This window comes from Haliotis rufescens, unplaced genomic scaffold (genome assembly GCF_023055435.1).
Source record: "Haliotis rufescens isolate VD_foot unplaced genomic scaffold, xgHalRufe1.0.p SCAF_3, whole genome shotgun sequence".
NCBI lineage: Eukaryota > Metazoa > Mollusca > Gastropoda > Lepetellida > Haliotidae > Haliotis > Haliotis rufescens.
This window is the reverse complement of record NW_025964001.1, coordinates 9,400,511-9,424,780: the sequence shown is the minus strand read 5'-3', so window position 1 is coordinate 9,424,780 and position 24,270 is coordinate 9,400,511. Positions and strand designations below refer to the sequence as shown.

The 24,270-nt window shown below is 40.2% G+C and overlaps 2 protein-coding genes across 2 annotated transcripts in view; both read right to left on the bottom strand.

Moving 5' to 3' along the window:
• Nucleotides 1-298: 298 nt before the first annotated feature.
• On the bottom strand, nucleotides 299-769 carry LOC125384334 (KH domain-containing protein 3-like). The gene has a single exon (XM_048403337.1). It carries the CDS (start codon nucleotides 767-769, stop codon nucleotides 299-301), a length of 471 nt encoding a protein of 156 aa, XP_048259294.1.
• Nucleotides 770-5,547: 4,778 nt separating this feature from the next.
• The window catches only part of LOC124140909 (sprouty-related, EVH1 domain-containing protein 2-like), a 38,282-nt gene continuing 19,559 nt past the window's right edge, over nucleotides 5,548-24,270 (bottom strand). Inside the window, exons 2-5 of the mRNA XM_046508736.2 lie at nucleotides 23,583-23,769; nucleotides 12,744-12,912; nucleotides 11,440-11,492; nucleotides 5,548-11,164 (exon numbers count right to left, since the gene is read on the bottom strand). Of these exons, the coding sequence (XP_046364692.1) occupies nucleotides 10,232-11,164; nucleotides 11,440-11,492; nucleotides 12,744-12,912; nucleotides 23,583-23,769 (1,342 nt within the window). The 3' untranslated portion in view covers nucleotides 5,548-10,231. The remainder of the gene's footprint in view (nucleotides 11,165-11,439; nucleotides 11,493-12,743; nucleotides 12,913-23,582; nucleotides 23,770-24,270) is intronic.

Below are 24,270 nucleotides of genomic sequence, written 5' to 3'. Positions count from 1 at the left end.
GCCTGCATGCAAAATAGCCTTTTCATTTTCAAAAAGAACAAATGTTTTCAATCTGCAAGTTGGAATCTTGCTGTAGTATGATGCATCCAACAACTAAAAACACAATGACTACTTCTGAGTCATGCATTAGTGTGCTGCATTGTTGACCTATATACTCAAGATTTATCTAATGCATCCTTGACCTTCACCACCCAGACTTATCGTTTTATGCATCCTTGACCTTCACTGTCCAGATTTGTTGTCTGATGCATCCTTGACCTTCACCATCCAGATTTGTTGTCTGATGCATCCTTGACCTTCACCATCCAGATTTGTTGTCTGATGCATCCTTGACCTTTACCACCCACTTATTGTCTGATGCATCCTTGAACTTAACCATCCACTTATTGTCTGATGCATCCTTGAACTTAACCATCCACTTATTGTCTGATGCATCCTTGACCTTTACCACCCACTTATTGTCTGATGCATCCTTGAACTTAACCATCCACTTATTGTCTGATGCATCCTTGAACTTAACCATCCACTTATTGTCTGATGCATCCTTGACCTTTACCACCCACTTATTGTCTGATGCATCCTTGAACTTAACCATCCACTTATTGTCTGATGCATCCTTGAACTTAACCATCCACTTATTGTCTGATGCATCCTTGAACTTAACCATCCACTTATTGTCTGATGCATCCTTGAACTTAACCATCCACTTATTGTCTGATGCATCCTTGCTTGATGCATACTGAAACACTTGCTGGGTCAAAAGACACATCACTACAGTCAGCCATGATCATGAACAGTAGAACCATGCTTCATATATTAATTATATATGTTACTATATGGATGAAACGTTTCCCTTGTACACAACATATTTCATAAACAATTCATTCATATTACAGCTTGGTATGAAAAGCAGGGAGGGGATCTAGCTTTACCAATGGGTGTTTCTTGCACCTGTCACAGCAGGAACTTCAGTCCTCAGTATCCCATGCTTGCTTTCAGAAAAGACTGTGGGGATAAACGGGTTACACATTACCATACTCCCTGGATGTCAAGGAAATATAGGTCACTATGCACACTTCCAGTGTGGATTACAGGGCACAATAGGTCCCTAATGTCCCTTCTGGTCTGCTGCTGGCATTCTTGGGCAGTTCAGTTCCCCTGAAACCCATGCTTGTTGCAAAAGGTACCAGTGTGCAACCTGGTTGATTTTGTGTCACCGTTTGCTCATGGCATGTATGTCTGAGACTTAATTAGTGACAGACCGTCATGATATAGCTGTAATAAATGCGGCTGGCATAAGAACAACTTTCACTCACTCACATACAGCTGTGGTCCTGCTTAACATTAAATGCTTTTTAAAGCAAGAATGAGGTACCATTGAGCTAGTAATATATTTAAATTTAGAATTTGTATAGCACAGTTTCCATTTATAACAGATCTAAAGTGCTCCAAAGGCTTACTTGAAGAGCCAGTTCTTGAGGGATTTGTCAAAGTTTGTGTAAGTTTCTGTTCTCTGATGGGATTGCATTCCAGAACACTTGGCCAGGAGGCTGCAATAACAAGTCACCCTATTTTGAAGGGAGATTGTTCCATAACACTTGGCCAGCATGGTGAAATAACCTGTCACCATGTTTTTGGTACTTGACTGGTCCTGGAACATGATCCGGTTGAGGCTGTGATGGAGGGTATCACATAGATTTGTTTTGTTTGCTTGTTGTTTAATGCTTCATTCAGCAATATTCCAGCCTTGCTGTAAATAATGAAATCCGGACCAGACAAACCAGTGATGGATGCTGTGATCCATGCGGTCAGGGAACAATAATATACAATCAACAAGTTGATGAAGTCACCTCTAATGTGGTTGCCTGAGGCCAATCAGGACACAGAATCTCCAAAGGGTACATCACGTTAAGAATTATCCAAAAGAACAAAACAACACCAGACACTGGGACAGAACATTTTATGTGGATCCATGGATTTGCTGTTGGACAGTTTCTCATAGAAATATTCATATACATGTACACAGTGTACACACACAACCGCCCAAGGTGAGGATCAAATCTGTTCAAAGTCAAGACAGGTCAAGGTCAATTGGTGGAAAAACACTAAATCTAATAGTTGAGATTTAATCTCTGAAAGTAGCTTTGTTTTAACTTTCCACTTAACTACTGGAATCTGCAGACTGAAAACCACTCAATTTGTAATATTTGTAACTAATCTCAGATTGCGAAGACCTTATCCCTTGACTTCTGACCAAATTTCCATCACAGTTGGACGGTATTGCATGCCGGCAAAACTTGCATCAGAGTTACTTTCAACTCATAGACGATGGATACAACTGATGAAATTCTATTTAATGTGACCCCACAATTCCTGTCCCTCACAGCCATGCTGTCTCTTCCTACCTCCTTTTTATCACGCTAGAGAGTAGAAAAGGGAGACAACTTGGCTAGAAAGAAATATTTTCAGTTGAACGCCATGCTGCAAGACATTAGGAAATTTACAACAATTATAAAAATATATAAACCTTTGTATTTTATCACTCTTACTATTCTGTGAAAAAATCAACAACCGACTCTACAAGCAACCCTCTGGATAAGTCTCTTAACCATTGAGGCTCAAATCAAAGAGCATTGAAAGAAACTTGTAAACAATTTTTCATTAAGTAAATCTGATACTCTAGTACAACAATCATACCAGGTGCGTCTCTCCTTGTACCTACCCTGTTTTGTCAAAAGGGCTCAGTATTTGATCATACAAAACATTCATACAACTCCTTAACAATGAAGTGAAGAGGTTTACCCATATAATCATACAACTTGTATATAGATATTGACATAATCACTGAGCTGTGAGCTCCCTACCCCATAGGATGATGTCGCATAAAATGAAAATACTCAAAGAAACAAACTACTCTCTTTTGGCCAAGATTAGATTATCATAATATCATTAAAAGTAAAACCATTAAAATAGTTAAAATGTATAATAAAAGGATCAGATTTGTTAAAAGTGATATTCACAATCAATATTCAATATTCAATCAATACATAGATATACATACTTCTGAATATTATCTGTTCTTATGATACTGTTCTTGTAACATTCATATCGGAATCTTTGCCCTTGACAGATGTATTTCTTATCTGGTGAATATTCATGTCAGAAACTCTGTTATATATTCTGTTAAAATAACATTTCACTAACATTAGTTGCCTTGGTTTAGCATAATACTTCTGAATTTTATCATCCATATATCACAGGCATGAAATACAGATTTGATTTATCTTTCTTAATCTATTTGTTAATATCCCTTTCCCTATGACTTAGCATTAAAGGGGGACTAGGCTTGGGCAAACTGGCAGTCCAAGCAAGTTTTGATTCAAGTCGTTCAAACACTATGTAAATCTGCTAGCTAACATTTTATGATGTATATCAAATATGTTATTACAGTTCATACCTACATACTAATAGAGTCAGTGCCTCAGTGTCAACCATGGAATATTCATGGGGCCGAGGATTTTTGCCTAATTTGTTTAAGCAGAAGTACAATGTTTTTCACTCCAGACAAATAATTTTTTTTTTCCCACAACACATTTCCTTCAGAATGTGATTCCCATTGAATATTTTTGTGTTTATATATAACTTGAGAGAATTATTGTTTTAAAATACCAGCCCCCAAACCAGAATATCGAATGGTCGGCCTCCAATAACATCTAGATCTGTATTGATAATGGCAACAAACCACGAAGCATAGTCCCCCTTTAAGTGTCAAATACAAACTTGTAACGCAATTACCATCCATGAGTTGTCTGTCACTTTAAAATTTGTTTGTTTACTCAAAAACACAGACCGCATTTCTCAATCTGTAGCTTCAGTACAAGAAACTGACAAAGTCGTACAAATCTTATAAAAACTACAGGTACAAAGATCTACGTTAACTACGTTTGGACGGCTACGATGTCAATTGTAGTTTGTCGAAAACACTGTGTACTTTGAACCCTTTAAGTAATATGTACAGGGCCAGACTTCAATATATACACACGAAAGGTGAAGTGTTTGGCACTGGTCACTACAAGCTCGCATCCCTCTGTAGTTTCATCGTCATCTCCTCACAAATGCATGGTGGGTACCAGCATTGCTGGAAATTTCAGTGATGCTTCCTGAACACAAATTCACAACTGAAATACCTCAAAATTTGTTTAGAATATGTAATTCTCAGTCCAAATTCTCAGGGAATGTTTCATTAAAGCATCCCTCCTGGTGCCATGTCCACCTCTACTCCCATAGACTTTCAGCAAAAACAGACCAGGGCCTCGTTCCACAGAGAGATCTTGGTGCCAAGAAGACTGTAATCTCCTACTGACAGAATTAGGAGTCCTGTTATAATCCCTTCATGGGACAGTGAGTGAGTGAGTTGGGTTTAACGCCGCTATTAACATTATTCCAGTTGTATCATGGCGTGTCAGCTTAATGTGAGAGAAAAGCCCTAAGTGATGCAGGTCTTGGACATTTACCACTTCGGTGAAACCCATGAGCCTGGGTATGGTGCTGACAAACCTAGAAACCTTATTTGGGACGTACCGGGATTCGAACCTACAATCATAGGTTTCTGGCGTGCCCAAGGGACGCAACTCTGCACCGCGAAACGCGGCGCCTAAAACGACTGGGCCACCTGTGCCCCCTCATGGACAGACACCAGGTTATTGGAGATCAACTAAAATTTTACAAACTTATTTAACAAGTCCCTTAGAGTGTCATATTCAGAGTTGAATGTTTACAGAGCAAATACTTTCAAATAAGTGAGAGACATATTATACATACTGCAAATACAGCATATGTATAGTGAGTATGTATATATATTTTTTTTTTCACTAAATGATACTCTGAACTGAAGTCAATGCCCCTGGGCTGATATCAGAGACAAAACAATAAGCTTACACATATTTCCAACTAAAATACATCCAAGAACATCTGTTACACTGGAGCTCATTTCCATTCTGAAATCATATTCTAAAACAATTCTCTGGACAAATACCGGAGAGAATGCAATAAAATTAGCAATCAGGTAACAAGTTCCAATCTAAATATATCCACGATTATTTATCAGTTACACTGTATTAAATCCGAAAACTTATGCCAAAACAAGCTCTCATATCTACTCCTTCTCATACCCAAGTGAATACAAATATTTCAGTATAGAAACCACAGAGATTCTGAATTGTGTCTTCAGGAGGGCACACGGAAGATTTGGACCAGCATCTCACACAAAAAAAGTGTTGAATGTACGAATACTGATCAGGCGAGTTGGCATGCTCCAGTAGCAAGCATACCCAACACAAGAGTTTGTGCATGTATTAGCGCCACGGGGAAGGGGTGTAAATGCTGACACAGTCTGAAGGAGTGAATGTGATTTAATGTTGCAAGCATGCAAAGTCACTTCTGTATTCCGTGTTCAAAAAGAAATATCAAACAACTTAATGAACTGTGCAATACGTAGAACTGACATTTCAAAGTAGATAATTACAGTGTAAACATTCACAAATAGGAAACTTTATCATACTGTTTTATTTCTGGGAAAATATGAAATTTTAAGAAATAATCATTTAAAAACATATAATGTCCATCACATTAACATCTTCAATGCCCAAGCACAAATCATTATCAAGACTCTCATTGCACTTATTTCACAATGTTCTATAAACAAAGTGGTGCCTTTCAATTACACATTGAGAAGCATATATCCCAGTAGTCAGATCGCACACAATCTTTCAAACATCACAGCAGTGAAACAGAGTCTACTTTCATAGTGCATAGGTCGTGGACTATTATAGGAAATACAGCCATATTGTGGACTACACATATAAGTCTAGCATTTGATTGTGAAACCATTCTAAATAAAAAGATCTGGAGTTTTGATTTCTTCGACCGGACTCACTTTTAATCTAAACATAACTAACAAATAGGAAACAAACCATAATTAACCAAAATGTAAACATGTGACATAAGAATCACATTGGCAACCAATTTGATTTTCTTTAGCAATTTCCATTTCCTCTATTTTAGGTGCTTGCTAAAAACAAAAATAGTTCTGATTTCAAAATAATTATCCGACTCACAGAATCAGCTGACTAAGCAAAATCTGAACATTAACAATAAAATAACAATTTTCGTGTTAAAAATGACACTTAACATGGCACAAAACTAACATGAATGGTCATGGTAACCATGGTAACAAGAATTCCTTACATCTGTATCAAATAACAATTTTTCAGAGCTTCAACAATGAAAACAAAGAAGACTTTTCCTTTTACTCACAATGGCTTCACAGCTTCAACAAGACTCTCTGATGTCATCTTTCTAATTTGTTCACACAACAAGCAACAGCAGAAACAAAATAACAGTTTCAGTTCTTCACTGGGAGCCCTCTGCTGGCGTTCAACTGAAAACTCGGGACTGAAGATGTCCTCTTTACATTTGTTTAAGACACAGCACCTTTCTGCCACATGGGAGTGATCTAAGAATGAATTCAATAAAAAATCTGATTAAAGTGATTTCTTAAAAATCTATATTTAGCACTGATAAGTTCATCACTTTAAAAACCCAACAGCCTGTTCAATATACACATCTTTACACACAGCGTGATAGAGCTGGAACGATGATTCACATCCCGATACTGGATTCACAATGCGGTAAGTCCTATTGCAAAATGTAACATTATTCACAATCATTTCTTTAGCTGCTATAACTTCTATCCAAAGCTCCATGTCTCTGAATGTTGCAAAACACCGAGTCGGCAATATTCCAGCCATAACAAGATGGCCTGTCAATAGAATTTGGACCAGTCTTAAACAGTGATAAAAAGTATCCACATCATTGGGTAAAGAGTCTAGAGAGTGACCATCCGGTATTTTCTAGTTACCTTTTATGACAAGCATGTCAAGGCCAAATCTGACTTCGAATTCCCATACCTGTCAAACGAAGCAGATCACTCTACATGTAGGACATTAAAACTTTCTTTACTTCGACCATGCAACTATATTCAAAACGTTTTTGTTCAGAATTCTTTAAATGGCCCTATCATGGGTAATATGGTAGGAATTTTGTCCTTACAGTAGTATGTATTGTATCATGGGTCATATCACATAGTATGTATCGTATCATGGGTCATATGATATGATACACATTGTATCATATGCCAATATCCTTATAGGTACCAGTATTGTATCGTGGATCTCATTACGTAGTAAGTATCGTGGATCACATTTCGTGGTATGCACCATATCCTGGATCTTAGCACATACTACGCATCGTATCGTGACATTCTTTATCGTTGCAGCCCTACAGTGCAGTGAGCACAGGAGTCGATACTTCCCTTAGAGTGAGTGAGGGCATTTTGATTCAGCGTATTGTTAATAATGTTCTTAGACATTCCAGTTTCTATCAATAAGCTAATCACAATGAAACTAACTTCATGTTCTGCATTCAATCAAAGACCATGTGTCCTGTTTTTTGCTCATTCACATCTAATGTTCTTGTTCACATTCAACATTCCCGTACATAACAAAAATTCTAATGTTCCCCATTTGTAACGAACAAAATTTGTTTGTCACAAACGTCTGTTCACATTACCATTACCTGATTATTAGTTCTGCGTTTTTTTATCACGAGACATACATGTTTACATTTAATTATCCTTCTGATGACTAATATTCCTTTTTTATCACTTATATAATATATTCCTCTATTACAGATCTGTAAATAAATTGCAAGCAACTCCTCGGTATGTCATGGTTCACCAAGCAAAGTTTTCTGTTTTTATGCTTCCAAAATCCAGGAAAGAATTACACCATACCCACTAACAGACTGCTGTTTCTTGATTGGCTGATAATAGGAAGGGCGGTGGTAGTGTTGCATTATTGCTTTGAACGATATTCCACGGGTTTTAACGTTTAAACTTCACAAATGCAAAACATTTTGAAGTCAATTCTTAAATTCTTGAAGTTATCCTGCAACAAACAAAGAGTCATTTTATCTTGTTTTCAAGGGTACCCGTGGTAAATGATTTTGTTCGTTTTGCACGCTAGATGTTACATCCATCAATTTCAAACATGTTTGATTGGCTATTTCCTATTCTGTGTTTCCGGATTTGATTGGACACTTCCATAATATTCTTTTTTATATTCATGTCAAGTGATTATTATCACTTGTGTCATACATTTTTTTCTGGAGTAATGCAAGCAGTTTTATATGCAAGTTGTCATGTTCTTCCTCATACACCCAGTTTTCTTAAAAAGGGCTTTGAAAGCTGAATTTTGATAAAAGATATTCTTTGTGCACATTATTTGCCCATCAATGGATTAAACTAAAAATAAACAAGTCGTTTTATAGACTAACACCAAGTGCAGTGACTTCAAATAACTAATTTTGTTGTTTAAGAAATATGTAATACATTCATAATATGATTAAAACTATGAATTAAAAGCCGCAAAGTAAAAGGTATCCCTGACTAAGCAGGAGGTAAAATATCAACCGATTTCGCCAACAGAGGTTCAAAAGTCAACACATATCAACTTATTAACAAATAAACAATAACAAGCTTCAAACTTAGTTTCAGTATCCATTACTGTATCATGGTAATGTATGGACATCCTATTAACATGAATGCCCCTGATGTTTCTTAGTTTATTTCAGCAACAGTTAAATAAACCAATGCGTAAGAACAATGTCACCTACCGACCTACTGAGTCTACCTATGACTCAGATTCATATTTCAGACCATGAAATGTCATGTCCTAAAAATAACTATGACAACTGTGTATGTCAAAATAGACATTTAGAACTGATCATTTCTTTCATCCTTTTCATTGTAAATATCCATCACATTCCCAAACCAGTGTTTACGCAATATCAATACCTTGGAAATCAGAACTTGTCCTAGCGATACCAATAAAGATTTCTGACTAAGTCAATTATCAGTATAGGAGTTTGATGGTAATAGTGATATTATTTCATGGATGATGGCCTAGGATCTACTTTTCAAACCTTTTTAATGCTATACCAGTAATTCTAATAGTTTAATGTAGACTTACAATGAATGCAAGTGTATAGGTTTAAGATAAACGATACAGTGATACTTAATGAATCAAGAACTTTCTAAACGCTGTGACAGTAAAATAACAAGTCAGACTTGTGGAACCGGCCCGATTATCACTAATAGAGGGAAGTATCGACTGAATTGTGATCACGTGATCTTCTACTGTTGAACATTAGTGATGACGGTGACACAAATGAAGCACAAATGATTTGGCACTCAATGACTGCACACACAATCGTGTTGTCTTTCTTACCACCAACATAACAAATACACCTAGTTTCGCTACATAAAGCATCACCTCAGTAGCCCAAGTCTACAATTCTGATTCTTTCTCTATATAAATTTAGGTGAAAACTTAGGCTAATGAGCTGATGGCACAATTGGCAAACTTATCAGATTATCAAAATCAGTAAAAAGATTGCCTGCTTAGAAACCAGCTCAGCCAACATGATATGCTTCTGTGGTACAAAGTATGCTTTACTCATCTTTTAAAAAAAAAATATAAAAAAAATACCACTATGCTTAAACTTCTAACATGCTGTTATAGGATTGGTAACGTATAAAACTTGCCATTTTTAAACACAGGTACAAGGGATCATTTTCTCCCTTTTGAATGACTATACATGTTGTCATGGTAGAGTTACCCCCCTTGCCTTGCCACTGAGTCACATTGGAAACATGGTGCCCCTTCCCAGGGTCCATCATTTCTTTCTCTGACTTCCTGTTCACTGGTATCTTTCACCATAACCAAATGGATTGCATGTGTGTTTTTGGAAATGGTTGCTAACCTAAAATCAAGAATTATACATGTATGTTCAAAGATGAAAAGTGAAAACTAGTATTGCTATACAAATGTAAATGGAACTACAATGACATGATCCCAAGGACATATTGCTGATTCCAATCCTCTCATGTGACTATATGGCAAGTAAGGGAAAGTAACTCCTCCAGTTTGGTCATCCCTTCCTGCACACCAACTCAGTTCTCTGGGTATGCACGCACCACATGAATATCCATCCGTTCACTGTATGTGTTAGCTAGATCTAGAAACCCATGCGTGTCAGATATATCTACAAGTTATGATGAAAAGGCGAACAAGGGGGAGATAATCCTGTGCATATAAATTTGCGGGCGTGGTCATACCGCCTTGTGCCGGCCACCGCAGCAACGACAGTAGATGCCACATCTATGACAGGCAGTCAAGGGCCAGTAGCACCATAAACAGGGCACAAACAACGATAAAATTGTCAGTGCGGTCCATTTTTTGCAGTTGGAATCATCGCGAGGATCACACTCACAAGGGTGTCTGTATTCGCCATCAGCATCCGACATACAGTGGTATATCAAACATTTGGAACACGCTACACAAGTCACGCACTCAATAAATTTTTCGACACCATCTGGGGCGTCTTCACAACTGCCCCGTTGGTTATCGTCCAGAGAGAACACCTCATGGCAGTGTTTGCACCGCGATCGGTTGTTCAGCAACCTTCCTGATGTCCCCCCAGGCTTGTGGCGAGTCTTGTGCTTCTTTTTGAGTGGTAGAGGGGGATGCTGAATAATCAAAGGCTGTGTCTTCATGCTAGTGGTCGACTCCCGTTTTGTAGGTGGTTTCGGCATTGGTTCTAAGTTAGGGTAGCTGTATTCATGAGGTGCCCCTGGCTTGCTTTTAGAAAATGTCACATAGGAGTCCTCTTTGCTCATTTCTACATTAGGGTCCGTGTCTAACAACAGTGTGTCGGACTTGCCGCTTAATGACGTAGGGTCGTCAGGACGAATCCAAACGTCATCCTGCCCACTAGAACTCTCGAAACTGTCTGATTTATGTGAACTTTTATCACTGGGCGGTGAGGAGGCGTTTTTATTGGTCCGATTTGGACCAGACATGTAGTGGACAAGATGGAGATGATGATGGTTGGCATGAGGGTGGGGGAACGGGAAGGCATCGGGGAGCCCCGATATCGGACTGCTAACGGGGGAACGTGGAGCTGGACTGGAGGTGGTGGTCGACGTTGTTGATGCTGACTGGGACGAGCTGTCCTTGCCCCCGGAGAGAGGCAGCTCCACGATCTGAAACATAAAACCTAGCATCAGTACAGGGGACACTATCTCAGCTCCATAAAGATGGTCAAGTTGTCATTGGCTCAAAGAAAACTGTGATAACAGTAACATCAAACTGTGAAAACAGAATGACTATTAACGTCAATGAATGAATCACCCAAGTAAAGTGAATAAGAAAACACACCCTGATGCATAAAACGGTCATTGACAGTGATCTGCCCCCACGTTCCTGTTAACACCCACAGCAGCATGCATACAAAGACGTCACCAAGTCATTACACTACCTGAAATACTTCCTCTTCTCCCGTCATGGAATTTCCCATGCTGCCAGCTGAGCCTGCAACACATACAATAACGTGAACGTGCATGAAGTCTTTTGCTGGCCTGATGCCTGTCAATTAACACCACCCCCATGTGTCGCAGTCCTCCCTGAACAGACTCCTGCAGACAGGCACTGAGCACTTTCTGACACTGCCCACGTAGCTGTAAATATTTTCAATCTGATGTCAAGAGTTTTTAGATAGCATAGATGCTCACCACTCTTGTGAACCCGTATAGCATTCATGGTCGTAACAAGTAAAGGGTTATATTCAGAGCAAAGTCCAAATCCACAACCATTGCACATAGGTGCGCCTAAGGGATGAAACGCTGTACATTGCAGCGCATGTTTATCCGTTCCTCATGTCTGCTATTCATTGTTTAATGCCACACTCGGCAATATTCAAGCTATGTGACAGCGGTCTGTAAATAATCGAGTGTGTACCACATATTGTAATACAACGACATGCAAACAACAAAGTCATCAAGCCTTACTATCAGATTCATTAAGTAGCCTCTACGCATTGAATGTATGAGGCACTGATCCACATTAAACAAATAGCTATGACAGAAAAAGAATATTTCACTTATTAAAGGTCAATCCTTAAAACTTTCATTTATACAGCACTAAGATTTCTGGTCAGGAGAGTATGGTTTTACGCCGCTATTAGCAATATTCCAGCAATATCACGGCGTGGGACACCAGAAATGGGCTTCACACATTGTACCCATGTCGGGAATCGAGTGAGTGAGTGAATATGGTTTTACGCCGCTTTTAGCAATATTCCAGCAATATCACAGCGGGGGACACCAGAAATGGGCTTCACACATTGTACCCATGTCGGGAATCGAACCCGGGTCTTCTGCGTGACGAGCGAACGCTTTAACCACAAGGCTACCCGACCACCCCGGTCAGGAAAGAGAGAATGAGTGAGAGAATATGGTTTTACGCTGCTTTTAGCAATATTACAGCAACATGATGGTGGTGGGGAGGGGGGACCTCCACAAATGGGCTCCACACATCATACTTGTGTGGGGAATTGAACACACTACGCTTCCCCACTGCCCCTAGAGAGGATGAAATCAAACAAGTTCAGAATGACATACAATCACGTTGTAATGTAATTTCTGAGATACAACAGTTAACATTTCTTCAGTAATCAATCTTCTTTCGGTAATCAACGGTTAGAGCAAGATAGTATATAATCAAGGATGTTAATTAAATCCTTCGAGTATGAAACTAAAGAAAGTTTGTTACTAAAGATCATACCTTCTGTGAGCTCTGCCACCGCCCTCTTGATACCACGATCAAACTTTTTGGCATCATCATACCTCTCAAACGTTAAACCAAACCTTTGTTCATCGGTCTTCCAATGATGAAATTTGGGATTTGCCTTTGTGTACTGAATGTCCTTCTTCAATACACAATCCAGTACAACCTGCAACAGAGGAACACAGTCTTCACACAGTTCACAACCCAAGGAAATCAGTTGTTGATAGCACGAGTGTGGTTTAACATTGCGTTCAAGATTATTGCACTTATGCAACGATGTGCATGTATTATCTTTTACCATGCATCCGGGATTTGAACCTCCAGTCTTCCGCTCTCTGGGCAGACACTCTATCCACTTGACCATGGAGGATTATGATGTATGTATATTGACGTCTAATTCACACTACAGTTGGAGTCAACTATGTTCATGTCAGATGAAATCTACATTCCTGTTTGTTTTTTAAACTTAATATTATTTGCACCTCTGTTTACACAAAGTCAATAACCTGATTTAACCAATGTAGGTCATAACAGTAACCTATCATGTGTGCATCAAGTCTTCCACATTTTCCAATCCTCGGACCCATCCCGTATACCACATGACATTTCACTATTGATTCACTATTGAACTCACTACTATATGAAGGTAAGCTTTCAAAAAGACAAGCTTCCAAAATGTAAGAAATTATTATTTAGAGTTTGCAGTGAAATATGGTTTTGTTTCTCTAAACCCATCATAACTTGAAATATGCAATCACATTTGAATGATTTCATCAAAATATTTATAGTCTTCTGTCGTTTTGATGAAATAGCTACGTGTTGCCTTGTGTTGTGATGAGAAACTTGTGCTGCACGGGCAAAAACACAAACTCAAATATTTTGCTTGATATTTTACATACTTTATCAAATTATTTTGAGATATTTGATCATAATTTGCCAGTATATAAGCAAGACAAAACACTCAGTGGTCATGCTTGAGATTCTTAACTCTCAAGACGAACGAGTGTGAGCAGCAGGGAAGAGAAACAAGGATCTACGTGTAGTATTTCCTAACTATTTTTAAACTTAATCAATTTAGGGATTTTATATCTCATTAGGAGAAAGAGACATACATCAGCTATTCTAAAAATCTCTGCAGCAGACCTTGACAACTACATTCAGTAGCAAGAAACTATTACCGGAAACATGCATTGGTTTATTGTTCCCCAAGGCAGCTAATAATGACTTTAGCCTGCAAGATTCTTCCAAAAATAGAATATATCTTTCATCTTTAAAACATAATGCTGCCTGTAGTCATGTGCATTTTATATTTGAAATCATTCACAGTGATATCAAATCTACTTCCTAAATATCCTGGAGGACTAACAGTCAGCTTAATGTGTGACGAAAGCCCCAAGTGATGCAGGTCTCAGACGTTTACCACTTCGGTGAAACCCACGAGCACGAGTATGGTGCTGACAAAACTAGAAACATAATGGGGGCGAACCGGGATTTGAACCCACAATCATAGGTTTCTGGCGTGCCCAAGGGACGCAACTCTGCACAGCGAATCGCGGCGCCTTAGACGACTGGGCCACCCGTGCCCCCTGTCTCTCTCAAGAAGTAAGCTTCATACAGACTGGGCTCTTTCAGAACTAAGCTCTTATATAGACTGGGCTCTTGTGAGAACAAATCCCTCATAATATAAGTAATATAGAACGGGCCCTTGTGAGAACCCAGCTCTCATATAGACAGGGCTCTTGTCAGTCCTAAGCTTCATATAGATTGGGCTCTTTCAGAACGAAGCTCTTGTATAAACTAGACTCTTGTGAGAACTAAGCTCTCACAATTTACATTATACAGTCCGGACCCTTGTCAGAACCAAGCTCTCACATGGATTGGGCTCTTGTCATAACTAAGCTCTCACATAGACTGGGCTCTTGTCAGAACTAAGCTCTTATACAGATCTGTGCTCTCACAGGCGCACAGGAACTTGACTCTTATGAACTGATCGCTGAATACATGAACAACTGAAGCAGCCCATATACATGTTGTATACTTCTCTGATGAAACCAACAGAACCCCTTTCAAAGAGCAGACAGCTGTCTCCATCCATTCATTCAACCTGGTGATTACCACAGGAGCTGGTCACAACACTGACATTTCCTTCATCAACACATGGACAACTGATTAATCCATTGATTTCTCCCAGGCCGGCTGGACATAGCTATCTGTCCCGGCAGTTGTTTCATCTTCACTACAGCATGCAATTGATGCTGGCTAGTTTGGTCAGGTGACCTTCAGGGGATCATGTGACCTGCAAGCATGGCAAGTGTGAGAGCCTGGCTTTGCCAGCTACACACATTATGTTCAGTTTCTGAAAACTGGTTCAGGACAAACTGTCAATGGATTTAGAGCCATGGGCCTTTCCAGCTGGGATGGTATGTTATGGGGCTGTGAGACTTTTATGCAATGACAAAATACCCTGGGAGAAGGGAGCATTGACAACATGTCTCCTGATGTTGGATGGGGAACTGGGACAAAATGTAGCAGGATAGCTCACACCATACATATGGTACATTCTATAGATGTGACAGAAGACGTCTGGCTCACACCATACATATGGTACATTCAATGGATGTGACAGAACACGTCTGGCTTACACCATATATGTGGTACATTCAGTGGATGTGACAGAACACGTCTGGCTCACCCCATATATGTGGTACATTCAGCAGATGTGACAGAACACGTCTGGCTCACACTATATATATGTGGTACATTCAGTAGATGTGACAGAACACGTCTGGCTCACTCTATATATATGTGGTACATTCAGCAGATGAAACAGAACACGTCTGGCTCACACCATATATATGTGGTACATTCAGCAGATGAAACAGAACACGTCTGGCTCACACTATATATATGTGGTACATTCAGTAGATGTGACAGAACACGTCTGGCTCACACTATATATATGTGGTACATTCAGCAGATGAAACAGAACACGTCTGGCTCACACTATATATATGTGGTACATTCAGCAGATGAAACAGAACACGTCTGGCTCACACTATATATATGTGGTACATTTAGTAGATGTGACAGAACACGTCTGGCTCACACTATATATATGTGGTACATTTAGTGGATGTGACAGAACACGTCTGGCTCACACTATATATATGTGGTACATTTAGTAGATGTGACAGAACACGTCTGGCTCACACTATATATATGTGGTACATTCAGCAGATGAAACAGAACACGTCTGGCTCACACTATATATATGTGGTACATTCAGTAGATGTGACAGAACACGTCTGGCTCACACCACATATATGTGGTACATTCAGTAGATGTGACAGAACACGTCTGGCTCACACTATATATATGTGGTACATTCAGCAGATGAAACAGAACACGTCTGGCTCACACTATATATATGTGGTACATTCAGCAGATAAAACAGCACAGTGGCTCACACTATATATATGTGGTACATTCAGCAGATGAAACAGAACACGTCTGGCTCACACTATATATATGTGGTACATTCAGCAGATGAAACAGAACACGTCTGGCTCACACTATATATATGTGGTACATTCAGCAGATGAAACAGAACACGTCTGGCTCACACTATATATATGTGGTACATTTAGTAGATGTGACAGAACACGTCTGGCTCACACCATATATATGTGGTACATTCAGCAGATGAAACAGAACACGTCTGGCTCACACTATATATATGTGGTACATTCAGTAGATGTGACAGAACACGTCTGGCTCACACTATATATATGTGGTACATTCAGCAGATGAAACAGAACACGTCTGGCTCACACTATATATATGTGGTACATTCAGTAGATGTGACAGAACACGTCTGGCTCACACCATATATATGTGGTACATTCAGTAGATTATGACAAACAGAAAAGGATAGATATTGAGTTGAATTTAATCATTACTATTCAAATTAATATGTTCTGCATGTCTTCATATCAAATGTCCCGGTCGTGCACAATAACACTGTGATACAAATTCTGAAATGTTTTAATGACAGATATTCTCTGTTTCAGTTTCAAACAGTTTTCCACCACTAATCAATGGGTTGCACACATCAAACTTTTGTAATAGCTACAGACATAACAAATAAACCATCATGCCACTGACCTGACATATGATCTCTAACAATCATTATACATGTACATACAGCTCAACCAACAATTGTGGTCCTTTTTTCAGCAAAGTGACAAGAAAATAGCAATATAACATATGCCAGCAGCTGTCAGCGACATATAGCTGAATGAGCAATAATCATGTCCAATCAAAAGTGAAATCTACTGATAAAACATCCAGTACTTCCTGGTTGAAAGAAGAATAGACTGTCAATCGCCACAGCCAGGTTCATTGATGCTGCTGCTGACAGGTAGGCAATGTGAATTCAAGTAACCATGGTAACATTTATTCATGAAAACATATTGGTTTGCCCATTCTGTTCGAAATAAAGAATGAAAATCAAAGGGACCATGTTTTATACCTCTAACCTAAAGATTTGGAAGGCCCTTACCTGTATTAAAACTATTATTCAATAAAAAATAGACAAAATGCCAGGGCCATTTAATTTCATACCACATATGGCCTTGCATGATAGGAATACTGTAGGTAGATTTTTCTCTTAACTGCAAAATAATAAGGTACAAGTCCAGATTTATGCAGGTTTTATAGAGCTAGCCTACTAAGACACAATACCACAAGCTAAACATGCACACCCCAATCAGAATCATTATACTCTGAGCTGACTTGTCCTTGTTTTTCTCCCCTAATGCCAACTGGTACAATCTTTTAATCTCTGTTGGTATGACGTGGGTTCATTCGAGAGAGGTATACAGCCTAATTTCATTGCTTTACAAAAATTGACACACGTCAAGACTACACTGCATATTGACGTAATTCACAGGTGATGGAGGAGGGTATACAAACCTGCGAAATATTGACGATAGTTGTATATAGGCAAGTAAACTATTTTTCCCCCAATCCACACAGGTTTTATGACACACAGACACACATTCCAACCACAAGATTATCATATTAAGCAGCTCTTACAACAATTGGGAAGAACTTCTGGAAAAATTCTACATCACAAGTTGCTTGTTTTCACAAAGCATTAAAATTCTAACATATGCTTATATTGTTCATTAACCAGGTGAAAATATATTTCACTTTTACAAAATGAATGTGACGAACTGACAACATCACCATCAGCTTCAGATGGAGGTGTATAACAATGGGTTCCATTCCCTGTGTAACTGGATGGTCAGAAACAGAACAAGGAGGCCATGCTGCATTTGTTTTTTCTGATCACCATAACAGTAATCAAAATAATTAGTGACTCCCACCCAACAACCCCTCACCCCAATACCCATGAAACAAAATATATACCCACAGTGCCAATTCCAATTATTATACATCCTTCCCTCCTGGACCCCATCCTTCCCTCCTCGATCCCATCCTTCCATCCTGGACCCCATCCTGGCCCTTGCATCACATCCTAACTGTATTACGTCACATCCCAACCCTCCTGTATCCAAATATATTTCTCGTGTATCCCATCCTAACTCATGAGTATCCCCATTTTAACCCTCCTGTATCACATCCTAATCCTTCTGCATCCCACCCATACCCTCCTCCTGTATCAAATCCTTATCCTCCTGCATCCAACCTGTACCCTCCTCCTGTATCACATCCTTATCCTCCTGCATCCAACCTGTACCCTCCTCCTGTATCACATCCTAATCCTCCTGCATCCCACCCATACCCTCCTCCTGTATCAAATCCTAATCCTCCTGCATCCCACCTGTACCCACCTCCTGTATCACATCCTAATCCTCCTGCACCCCACCCTTACTCACCTCCTGTATCACATCCTAATCCTCCTGCACCCCACCCTTACTCACCTCCTGTATCACATCCTAATCCTCCTGCACCCCACCCTTACTCACCTCCTGTATCACATCCTATACCTCCTGCACCCCACCCTTACTCACCTCCTGTATCACATCCTAATCCTCCTGCACCCCACCCATACCAAACTCCTGTATCACATCCTAATCCTCCTGCATCCAACCTGTACCCTCCTCCTGTATCACATCCTAATCCTCCTGCACCCCACCCATACCCTCCTCCTGTATCACATCCTAATCCTCCTGCATCCAACCTGTACCCTCCTCCTGTATCACATCCTTATCCTCCTGCATCCAACCTGTACCCTCCTCCTGTATCACATCCTAATCCTTCTGCATCCAACCTGTACCCTCCTCCTGTATCACATCCTTATCCTCCTGCATCCAACCTGTACCCTCCTCCTGTATCACATCCTAATCCTTCTGCATCCCACCTGTACCCTCCTCCTGTATCACATCCTATACCTACTGCATCCCACCCATACCCTCCTCCTGTATCACATCCTAATCCTTCTGCACCCCACCTTTACTCACCTCCTGTATCACATCCTAATCCTCCTGCACCCCACCCATACCCTCCTCCTGTATCACATCCTAATCCTCCTGCATCCAACCTGTACCCTCCTCCTGTATCACATCCTTATCCTCCTGCATCCAACCTGTACCCTCCTCCTGTATCACATCCTTATCCTCCTGCATCCAACCTGTACCCTCCTCCTGTATCACATCCTAATCCTTCTGCATCCCACCTGTACCCTCCTCCTGTATCACATCCTAATCCTCCTGCATCCAACCTGTACCCTCCTCCTGTATCACATCCTTATCCTCCTGCATCCAACCTGTACCCTCCTCCTGTATCACATCCTTATCCTCCTGCATCCAACCTGTACCCTCCTCCTGTATCACATCCTTATCCTCCTGCATCCAACCTGTACCCTCCTCCTGTATCACATCCTTATCCTCCTGCACCCCACCCATACCCTCCTCCTGAATCACATCCTTATCCTCCTGCACCCCACCCATACCCTCCTCCTGAATCACATCCTAATCCTCCTGCACCCCACCCATACCCTCCTCCTGAATCACATCCTTATCCTCCTGCACCCCACCCTTACTCACCTCCTGTATCACATCCTAATCCTCCTGCATCCCACCTGTACCCTCCTCCTGTATCACATCCTAATCCTCCTGCACCCCACCCATACCCTCCTCCTGTATCACATCCTAATCCTCCTGCATCCAACCTGTACCCTCCTCCTGTATCACATCCTTATCCTCCTGCATCCAACCTGTACCCTCCTCCTGTATCACATCCTTATCCTCCTGCATCCAACCTGTACCCTCCTCCTGTATCACATCCTTATCCTCCTGCATCCAACCTGTACCCTCCTCCTGTATCACATCCTAATCCTTCTGCATCCAACCTGTACCCTCCTCCTGTATCACATCCTATACCTCCTGCACCTCATCTTAATCCTCCTGCACCCCATCCTAACCCTCCTGTATCGCATCCCACCATGCGTACTGTAACAATTCATAGGTCTCCGGCTTAGAAGGCTTGGCTGTAAACTATGGTACATACACACAAAGTACTCCCTACAGGCAACTGAGCCATTCACCTACAGCTACTGGTGACTCACTACTTTATAATTAGATGGCCTCACCATAGGTATCAACAGCCATTCATATGCTGCATACATTAGCCCTGGTCTACCAATAGGCAGCAGGTATTTAACATCTCCATAATTGAAGACACAATTATAATGTCATTGATGGACCATAATGAACTTAAATAATTAATCATCAGTTTTGCTCTGATGTTTGGGATAGAACCTTCTTTGTATTCACAACTGGAACAATAATGGAGGTAGTTATTTGTAGTAGATCAGACAGAAGTGATGATGGTCTTACACCACTTTAAGCAATATTCCAGTTGTATCCCACCATTAAAAGCTTCACATACTACCCATGTGGGTTGTCAAACCTAGGTCCTCGGCATGACAAGAGACGAAACTATGATAGTTCATGTACATTACAGCTGAACTCAAAATATGTCCTCTCTACTCAAAGCTCTCTTTTGCAAAGTGAGTGAGTGAGTGAGTGAGTGAGTGAGTGAGTGAGTGAGTGAGTGAGTTTGGTTTTACGCTGCTTTTAGCAATATTTCAGCAATATCACGGCGTGGGACACCAGAAATGGGCTTCACACATTGTACCTATGTCAGGAATCAAACCCAAGTGTTCGGCATGACGAGCGAACGCCTTAACCAGGAGGCTACCTGACCGACCCGTATTCTCTGTCTAAATTGTGTAGGGGATACCAGTGAGAGGCCTCTACCTGGTATTCCCAACTACCGTTTGGTATAATATATTAAAATACCTATACCACCTCTGCGCTCCAAGCATGTTTAGTGCATTAAGAATAGCAATTGACAAATGGACTTTTACATTATGATTATGATTATTATTATTATTGTCTCAGATAACACAGAAGCATTCATACATCAGACTGCCCAAAGTAACTACCAACAAGATGTGATCCAAACTGGTCCTGACATTCCTTCCTTCAGCTCATACAAGCTAAATAATCCACCTGAATGTGTCCAGTGATAGATAGTTTGTTCGTCATTAAGGTCATGTGTAAATTGTAAAATAGTGAAGCTCCTGTAAGTGATGGAACACAACATACATTTGTTGAAACCATCTTACATTTCAAGAAAACATAATTGTCTGCTTACTGGTTCTTTTGGCATGTTTCTATTTCATTTGATCATCCAATTACTGACACTGAAAGGAGGGTCATATATGTAACACATATATCAGGCCTGAAATGAACATTGTTAAAAATTATTCTACAATCCTAAAACAAAGGCTCATAAATGTGGTCCTTCAAATGTGTCAAAGCTATTATGAATATCCATGTTTTATTGAAACAAACACAAGCACAAGCACTGTACTACATCTTGACACAGTTGTCCTAATGAAACCTAGTTTTTCTTACTAAGACAATAGTAGTCTGTTGGAAGACATGATTTTGACATTGTTGTGCTATAAAACTGAATCAGGAACAGTACTTCACCTATGGGAATTACCATGTAATTAACCCTTGGTGTCAAGCCTGCATATGAATGAAAAGGCCATGTTAATAGTTTCAAGCAATTCATTTGTGCCTCCCCTAAAGGAGTCAAAGCCTTCCAGACGAAGTCTACACAATTTACCAGATCAATAGCAGACCATGAATGCTGAAACTGACCATAGCTGACCACTGGCCAGTCGGACTAATTAGGTCTGGTCTCAATGGTGAGTGGGAGTATTGAGATTAGCTGAGGTCGGAGACCATAATAGGCTATGGTCAATCAGCACGAGAGGTGAAGGTTAGTCTAGGAAGAAGGTAAAGGTCAGTTGTGGTAAGGTTATGGGCAGGACAGCCAGTGACTGAATGAATCTGGGCTGTGGACTGCTGATCACAATGGAGCAGGCTGGCTTGGAAGGGCTTGGAGATACCCAGTGACTTTCTGGGGTCTTCCACTGACCACAGCATGTATAAAAGAGATGGGAGCTAGCAGGGCTGGTGGAGACTGTAGAGGAAATGTTTATTTGTTTTACAGATTTTATGGAAAAATAACTTAAAATAAAATCGAAATTCCAGATTTTTCTTCTGCACTTCAAAACATTACCTGCAGGTAATAACGTCTTTTGGTCAGGGGAGTTTTGATTGAGGAATTTTGATACTGATACTTTGAGAATGTAAACACTAAGTTTTCTGGGACACACTTTACTTGTTGAAAGACTAAAACTTGTCACCTGTCTGGAAGAAGCGCCTATTTCCAATATTAATTTTTTAAAATCATGTAACAGGTTGCAGCTCACCTCATACATCCAAATTAACTTGAAATTGCATTGACAAGTTATGACAAACCCACTGACTTGTTAAACCATCTTCCTTGCAATCTTCAAATTAATTACCCTGACTCAGCAAACAGTGAGCATGGCCAAGGTTTACAGCCTAATTTGTTTATTTTGCACAATAGTGATGGGTCTAGGGCACAGCAACTAAGCACCTAATGTCATCATTTGACTTCAGGGCCTATTCCACATAGTGAACTCTGCGCAAAGACGAACTTACCTACCACAACATTTAACAATGACTTACGGCACTCGCAGCTCATTCGCAGCTCGTAGATGTCGTCGCGTAACAATTAAAAACATAACAGAGCAAGTTGAACCTGTCATTGGACTTATAGCTGGAACCAAATGGAATGAATTACAACTGGAACCAGTGATAAGGCTTACAAATGGAACCCAATGGAACAACTAGCACCTGGAACCAGATGGAACGACATACAACTGGAACCAGATGGAACAGCATACAACTGGAACCAGATGGAACGACATACAACTGGAACCAGATGGAACAATTTACACGTGGAACCAGATGGAGCGACACACAACTGGAACCAGATGGAACGACATACAACTGGAACCAGGTGGAACGAATAACACCTGGAACCAGATGGAACAACATACAACTGGAACCAGATGGAACGGCATACAACTGGAACCAGGTGAAACAATTTACACCTGGAACTAGATGGAACGACACAACTGGAACCAGATGGACGACATAAACTGGAACCAGATGGAACGGCATACCACTGGAACCAGATGGAACGAATTACACCTGGAACCAGGTGGAACGACTTACACCTGGAACCAGTGAGAATGCCTTACAACTATTTGTTTTGTTTTCATTAATGCCGCAGTCAGCAATATTCCAGCTTTATCATGGTGGAATTTACCACTGGAACCAGACATGTCCATGCATCAATTAATATCAGAATTAAAACATTTTACATGCTATGAAAAATATATCCATATATACTTACTGTGTTGTCGGCTATCCTTTCACCATATATGACGTACTCATTTTTACTGTCCCCTCCTCCATTGAATTTATATTCCAGCTTTCGTAGTCCAACATTGCTAAGACCCCCACCTCCCATGGGCACCCAGCCGCCAGTCGAGTCATCACGGGTCATAACCTGTGCTTGTACATGCACAAGGTAGTCGCCACTGAAACAAAGGAAACACAACATTATTACAAACATCACATATATCAATATCAGTCAGAGCTTCTGACCAGTGAATACACATGGTTATTTCTATCAAAACTTGAACTCATAAATATTGCATTTGTGTGCATGTATGTGCATGTATGTGCGTGTGTTTGTGTATGTTAGACACTAGAGGTGAAACAATAGTGTTTGGTTGCGATACGATACTTATCCCAATACTCTGAGTATGATACAATACTTATCCCGATACTATGAGTATGATACGATTCATATCCCGATACTATGGGTATGATACGATTCATATCCCGATACTATGAGTATGATACGATTCATATCCCGATACTATGGGTATGATACGATTCATATCCCGATACTATGAGTATGATATGATTCATATCCTGATACTATGAGTATGATACGATTCATATCCCGATACTCTGAGTATGATACAATACTTATCCAGAAACAGTACTTTAATTTCAAAAGTTGATATTCTTTC